Genomic DNA, 7774 nt, shown 5'->3' on the forward strand with positions numbered 1-7774 from the left:
CGGCGGTGGATTCGTAGCCGTCTTTGAAGTAACGGGCGCCGATCAGCTTCCTGTCATGGATTTGGGCAATTAGATCGACTCGGCGATTTGATCAACGGCTAAGGTCTAAGGAGCTGTCGATCGGTTGACAGTTATTCCAGTTAGTCGGTGGACAGATTTTTTTTTAATTAGGTCTCATCACTTTTTCGAATTAGTCAGATTGTACTTTAGGCAGCATTATAAATTGGGTTGATTTCACGAAGAATCCTAAACACGGGGGCTTTTGAAAATAACCCCCTGAACTCTTGCCTTAAAAGGCCCCGAAGTTCAACGTGTCACACAAAACTTCCCCAGACTCTAAAACATTTCTAACCAGACCCCCTACCTAGAATTTACATATAACTCAAAATTTTCTTGAGAGAAGAATCATTCATTAATAAGGAAGTACGAAGCCCGGAGATGACAAAAGACTAAATTTAAGAATTTTTATCTCTCTCTCAAGAAAGATATTTGTTATTTACCGTAAAAAGGTATGTTATCCGGAAAGAAAAATTTAAAATTTAAGGGGGTTTTTATGAGACACCCCAAAGTTCGGGGGTTTTGTGAAATTGACCCATACAAATATCAATCCTTAATTAAGGCTTATTTTGAAAGCTATTTAAACATAGAACTCTAATTCTTAATATTACCCGTAACTTTGAATTCTGATGCAGTAAAAGATAGACTAAACCAACTCATGGGCAGTTCATATCACATAAACCTTTTAAGATCTTCAAGCTTATTTATTGTAGCTGAATAACATAATTGAATTGAAATTATGACCATTGACCAATGACAAGGTGCCACCTTCCTCTTTAAGATTGAAATAACACTACAGGTACACCCTTCCACCACATCTTGGGCACACCCCTCTCACAGCTACAGTAAAGGGGCCCACTTTAGATTTTTTAAAAAATCTAAAGTGAGCCCCGTGCACTGTAGCTGTGAGAGGGGTGTGCCCCAAGGTGTGGTGGAAGGGTGTGCTTGTAGTACCACTCTTAAGACTGCGTCAATGCTAAATATGTTTAAAATTGAAAATTTATCGATTATTGAAAGTGCATGGTCTATTGGAAGCTTAGAAGTCACAAGTCAAAGGCATTATGTGTTGCTCATTATTTTGCTTGCCTTTAACTTCTTTCTTGGATCTGGGTTTCTGGCAATCCAATGAATATAAAAAACTTTAGAGAGAGAGAGAGTAAGAGTAGGATGCACGTCTAATTTTTTTTTATAAAGCACATGTAAGAAACATGACCACTGTAAAATAAAATTCTTTTGTTGTTTTGCTTATATTTGCCCATCTAGGATTTTGATAAAATAATGTTCCGAAGAGAAAAGTTGCTACAAGGATGATGCAAGAAAATTTCTTTAAAAAAAAAAGAAAAGTGTATTTTATTTTTCTTTAATTAGAAGTTTCTACTTCAAGTAAGATCAGGGCCGTATCTAGGAATTTTGGGGCCCAAGGCGAAATATTGGATGAGGCCTAAGTGATACAATTCATAATACATTTAATTTAACTCATTCTTCTTACATTTTGAACGGCAAAATTACATATTATTTTCAATATCTTGTAACATGGTCGATCTTAAATAAGATTTTAGTAATTTTAATTTTGAAAAACTTCTTTCAGCGGAAACAACTGTTACGAGTATAGTCAATAGTACACGATAAGCAATACAAGTATTTAGAAAAGAATCTAACCACTTTATATAGTTCAACACTTCAATTGGACTATTAATCTCTATTTTTAAAATTTCCCTAAGCACTCTCAATTCTGAAAACAAATCAAGTCCATTAATATCTAAATGTTCATCATGTTTTAGTGCATTTTCGAGATTAAGATAATATGCTTTCAATTCAATATAATCTAAAGCTTTTAATTTTTTCAAATCAAACAAAAAACCAAAATTTTTTTCATACGTTTTAAATTGTTCAAACCTACTTTCAATTGAGCCAAGCGATTTATCAACTATGTATAAGAAATATTCAATAAGAAAAGATCCTTCAGCGTTAAATGTTTTTTCATTACCAATATTTTCATCAAATTGTTTTTTTCTATGAATTTTACATTTTTCACGAAATATAGGTTGTACGTCATTTCATTAGCAAGTTCTTTAGTTGAATTCAAAGCAGATATAAAAGCATTTTGTCTATAATTTTCTAAATATACAATAAGACCCTTTAATTGATCTATGATAATATCAATATGCATATCTTTAGATTGTAAGATTTTACTAACTGAATTAACAGCAAACAATATGTCATACCAAATATTCATAGGTATTAAGAATTTAAAATTTTCAATCTCATAAGTTGCTAAGCTATTAGCTTCACTTTTTATCTTTGGATCTTCACTTTTTAAATAGGGTTAGGTTTATGCCTAAGTAACTAAGTTACATATATTATATATATGGGTGGGTGGGCCTTATCCAACTTGGGGCCCAAGGCAAAGGCCTTAGTTGCCTTATGCTAGGGCCGGCCTTGAGTAAGATAGAGAGTTATAATTTAGATTAAGGGGCTGTTCAGTTTACATGGAACCCCCATATAAAGGGCTTCCGGATTATGTCTTATCAGCCTCAAAAAAAAAAAGTTTGTATTTCTATTGTTTGGTTGGCAACAGAAAAAAAAAAAAGGAAACCTCCTCTCAAAAGTTGACAAAAAAATGTATGAAATAAGAAAACTCATTTCCGATTTTGTAGCTCGAGAATGGTCTGAAAATCTAACATGATCATATTGCACTCTCATAATTCAATTTATTCCGTTTTTCAGAAAATCTGACATATTATTGTAGTTTGAATGTCTTTATTTATTCATTTATTTATATTTTGTATGAAAATAAAGGAATATTAGATGTATAAATAGCAAACATTTAAGAAATAAGAATGAGCAGGTTCACAAGCTTCAATGTAGCAAGCAATATGAGTCTCATCACCGAAAAAGAATTGTCACCTAGTACCGTTCTTTATGTCAAATAATGCAATTTCAGGTCGTATCAAAATAAAAATAAAAAAATTAATTAACTGAAAAGGTGACGGTGCACGTACTTTATGAAATTGAAAAGGCAACCTGCAAACGGAATGTGTGCGTATTCCTCCCTCAATGATAGAAAAGATGGTGGAATTTAAAACTTTACACTATAAAAAGCAAAAGCTTGATTGATGGACCACTAATAACTGGATAACTAAAGTCGTCAGTGCTCCCACAAGAAAGCTATTCATGTTCATAATTCCATAAAGCAGGTGCACAGTTTGTTTTTCTTCCTCTTTTCTTTTCAAGTAAACTTGTCCCTATCATTCTTTACTTTTGTTAGGATTATATGACTAAAATTACAATCTCTTCAGTGATTACCAAACCTTAGCGGGTGTTGGTTCAATTTCTATAAAAAAAAAAATGAAAGTGTCAAGAAATTAATTTCCTTGTATTTCTATAAAAATTTGTAGGAAAGTATTTGGGTAGGAAGTTGATTTCTATAAAATAATATGTTTTCCCCTACTTTATAGAAAGTATTTCTATAATTTTTTTGGAACCAAACACAGTTTATAGAAATCTACAGAACTCTATTATTTACGATAACGCCATTTTCAGGTGTTTTCTCAAAACTTTTCTATACGACATGTTCCAGCGCAACTTGTCATATTCTAATACCATCTTAAAGTCTCTTTTAGTCCGTCGAAGCTATAAAGTTTTGATGAGAATTAATAGTTATAATTTGATATTCCAACAGTATGTTTTTCAATGATAAAAGTCAGAGGACCAGAGCATATAGTAGTATTTTCTCTAGGACATACTATAGGGTTACAAACAAGATTATTCAAATGGAAACCTTTTTATAGATGTGGAGAATGAGACGAAAAGTGAGCAGCACAAAAGTGTGAGAACTCCATAAAGAAAGAACATATAGAGTAAAGAAGGTGGTATATTGACACTAACTAAAACAAAAACAAAACAAACAAAAAGAGAGAAACAAATTAGTTGTAGTAGCCACCTGTTGCAATGGAATTTCTCATCAGAGTTTCTTTGGCAAATTCCCTTCCACTTTGAAGGAACAGGTCCCATGCCATCATCCTTAAAGCTTTCAGATTCTGGCCACACACCTACGCAAACCAAAACGGCAATAATAAAGTTTAAATAACACTTTTTTTTACAACAAAGATATATATTTGCTTCGTTTTGTAATTTAGGGTATCTAAGTGTATTTTTGTGAAACAACAGTATTTAAATGCAATTTAGCCTTTTTTTTTTCCTATCAACTACGGCATTTAGGATTCTGTTAGTACAGAGAATATATATATTTTTTTTTTGAAACTAAAAGAGAATATTAATTATTGAATGATCTTTTAAAAAGGTAACTAGCTTTTCAATGATCTCCCTGTTTACAAGACGAACATAGATCAGAAATCAAAATATAATATGATAAGCATCACAATTCGCAAGAAATTTAATCATAAAATCAAATATAAATCGGTAAATGTATGAAAAGACATTAAGAAGAATTCAATCATTGTTACTAAAAAGGCTAATTAAACAATATTGAACCAAACCACAAGGAACTTTTGTCATGGTGTTATTTAACTGACCAAGTTAGGACTCATGTACTTGAGTCGTATAAGATCATTATAATATAATTAGATATGATGCAATAATTTACCTGTATCCAAATTGCCAATGATTATATCTTCACCAAATTTAGCTTTTTTCCAAAGGGAGCTCTTTGGAACCTTCCCATTCTTCTCAAGACCAAGGAATTCCCATGAATGAGTAGTATGAAGCTTATATCCTCTGCTTGGAAATATTGAAATAACCCCTGGATACTCTGAAAATACAAAAAGTAATTGAGAATTATTTACAAAAGTGTTAATAATGTAGGCTACAATTTCATAAAGTATATCTTATAATGATGATTCTAACTTTCTTACTTGAGATCTCTATTGCTTCGTCCTCCTCAAGATTAGCAGCAAACCCATTAATGAATTTTGTATAGGAATAAAAGATGCCATCCTGAGCCTTCTCTTGACTGAAATTAAATAGGGGGGGGAAAGGTAAGAAATTTATATTTTTAGGTTAAACATAAAAATAATTATTTTACTTAAAATTGTTTGCCTTTTAAGAACAGATCCTAACAACTCAAATTGACTATTAATGACTCGCTGTTCAGAGAGAGGAGAAATTTCATCTTTGCTATGTGAGTGCCCTCCAAAGTACACAACATAAGGCTGATAAGAGAGAACAAAAATAACATTACAAATATTTTATAGTGAAAAAATAAAAATAAACAAACAAACAAATTTGAGACTAGAAGTCTAGAAACCAATGCTTGCCTTTTTCTCTGCAAACGTGGTGTGACTCTGAAGGAGAGAGGAGAAAAAGAATATGTGCACCAAAACAAAGCTCTTTCTCCCAATCCCCATATTTTAAATTTTTTTTTTGGCCTCTTCTCTACTATTTTTCTTTCGAGGAGTTCCTCCCTTTATATAGAGCCCAGAGCTCAAAAGGGGCTAAACGGTCATTGAAAGATTTAAGGGACAAGTTTGACACAATTGCAGAGAGAATCAAGGAGTATGATTTAATTTAATTAAATAGATCAAGAAATGTTAATACAGTTGGACATTGAAGGATAGACTAAATAAAGATTTTTGTCATTAATGAGTTCATATTATAGATGATGAATTCAACGTGGGTTAGGAATCTCTTCGGATTTAGGGTCAGATCATTATGCAAATATGATTAGTGTCATTCAAAACATGTTAGTGAGTTGAGGAGGGATGGGGACGTAGAAAAGGACCCATAAAAGGAAACAAGCTTTAGAGGAGCTCTTAAGGAAGTGGGGGTCTACAGGCTATGAGGCGATTTCTGTCCGTGCATTTCGTTGGCGGTATTGTTGTTGGTAAAATATTATCTTTTTACCCGGGTATACATTTAAGCAAAACTAAAAAGCTAAAAAATTCACTAGAACATGCCACCTAGGGGTGCCAAACGGTTCGGTTTTATCCGAACCGATCCGCATCCCTATCCAAACAGATGCGGATATGGTAAGCTGTTTGCGGGAAAAATTGTAAGAAAACTGACAAATAGATTAGTATTAATCTCTTTAACTGACTTTGGAAAAGAATGAATATAATCACTCAAAGCAATCTCCCTCTAACTGACTTAGAAAAAGAAATTACAAATTTCTTGTCGGTTTTCTGATTTACAGAAGAGAGAAGAATCGACGAGGATTCTTCCCTTTGTTTAATACTGGGTTCTTCTTGGTGGCGATGAGAGTTTGATTCTTGTATCCCGTTGACAATCCGAACACTTGGCTTCTGTAGCCGTCTAAAAATGTCTATAGGTGTCCGTACACAGCTCGAGACGGAGAGAAGACAACTAATGTCGTTATCCGAGTCTAAGAGGATTATCTGTCGTCGACAAGCGCATGAAGCGAAACGACGAACCAAGTGGCCCGCGCGTGTCAATCAGCTCGCACGCGTCAATCAATTCGTGCGCGTCGGTCAACACACGCGCGTCAATCAGTTCGCGCACGTCGGTCAACACACGCGCGTCAATCAGTTCGTGTACATCAATCAGCTCGCGCGTGTCAATCAACTCGCGGGCGTCGGTCAACACGCGCGAAGCGTACAAGTCAACAGAATGACGAAATGCGCAATACAAGTCCCGGAGGATCGGAAAAACGCCAAAGGACAAAACCCCGCGCTCGCGCGGGTCGGATGAGTCCGAACCGCGCAAGCGCGGGTCGGATTGTGCCGCCCCGCGCTCCCCGCGCTGTTTCGACCTCCGAACGCGTTTTCGACGATTTTGAGCAGTTTTCTCGGGATTTATTTTCATTGTGTAAGAGTCTTATAAAAAGACTATCTTTTTTTTGTTTTCATTATAACGACTGAAGTTGTAATGAATACCGTAATGAATACATCAAATTTCGACGCAAACAAACTGGCGACCACAGTTAGAGCTAACGGTCTCGCTGCCGAGGCTATCGTGTCGCAACCGATGATTAAGATCCTGGTTGAAGAAGTGGTCGAATATGAGTTCGACCAATAGAAGTACGAAGAATACCTCTCATCCTCCTCCTCCAGATCCTCCGCCCCTCGTAAGCGCAGGAAGGTCAAGGCCCCCGTTGATGCTGCCCTCTTGCTTTGCAACGCCCCTCTGGCTTCCAACAAGGTCGGATCTACAGATCTGAATTCCTCCTCAATAGGGGAGTTGAGTACTAAAGGCGTGCCAATCCTATCGAAGAGGGCACGTCAAAGGCAACGTCAACGCCTCGCGCGTCAGCTTGCTAAGGCTTTGGAGCCGATAGACGGGATCCGTTACGAGGCGGATCTGAAATTCAAGGAGCATCAAGCGACCCAACAGTGAGCAAACGCCCCCTCCTCCATATCATCAACAAGTGAATGGATCCAAGTCAAAAGGATTTGTTCAACACATGATGAGCGAATTCAGAAGTGCCACGCACTTACACACGCGCGAATTCTTGTGCAAAAGGCACAAAAGATGCAGAAGGACGTAGTCAAGAAACAATCAAGGCTGCATCAAACTTGGAGGCCAAAGCGACCCTCCTGCTCACGGGTCACTCAAATCTGACCCGCCAAGCCGCGGGTCACCCAGATCCGACCCTCCAAGCCGCGGGTTACCCAGATCTGACCCTCCTACTCGTGAGTCATCCAGATCCGACCCTCCAAGCCGCGGGTCACCCAGATCCGATCCTCCTACCCCCGGGTCACCCGGATCCGACCTTCTAACCCACGAGTCACTCCAATCTGAC

The 7774-nt window shown here is 36.5% G+C and overlaps 1 protein-coding gene across 1 annotated transcript in view; it reads right to left on the reverse strand.

Moving 5' to 3' along the window:
* Positions 1-5446, reverse strand: part of LOC109841730 (subtilisin-like protease SBT5.4) — an 8402-nt gene extending 2956 nt beyond the window's left edge. The window contains exons 1-6 of the mRNA XM_020410675.1: positions 5334-5446; positions 5116-5228; positions 4932-5029; positions 4664-4828; positions 4001-4109; positions 5-50 (exon numbers count right to left, since the gene is read on the reverse strand). Coding sequence (XP_020266264.1) covers positions 5-50; positions 4001-4109; positions 4664-4828; positions 4932-5029; positions 5116-5228; positions 5334-5423 — 621 coding nt within the window. The 5' untranslated portion in view covers positions 5424-5446. The remainder of the gene's footprint in view (positions 1-4; positions 51-4000; positions 4110-4663; positions 4829-4931; positions 5030-5115; positions 5229-5333) is intronic.

This window comes from Asparagus officinalis, chromosome 5 (assembly GCF_001876935.1).
Source record: "Asparagus officinalis chromosome 5, Aspof.V1, whole genome shotgun sequence".
Taxonomy (NCBI): domain Eukaryota; kingdom Viridiplantae; phylum Streptophyta; class Magnoliopsida; order Asparagales; family Asparagaceae; genus Asparagus; species Asparagus officinalis.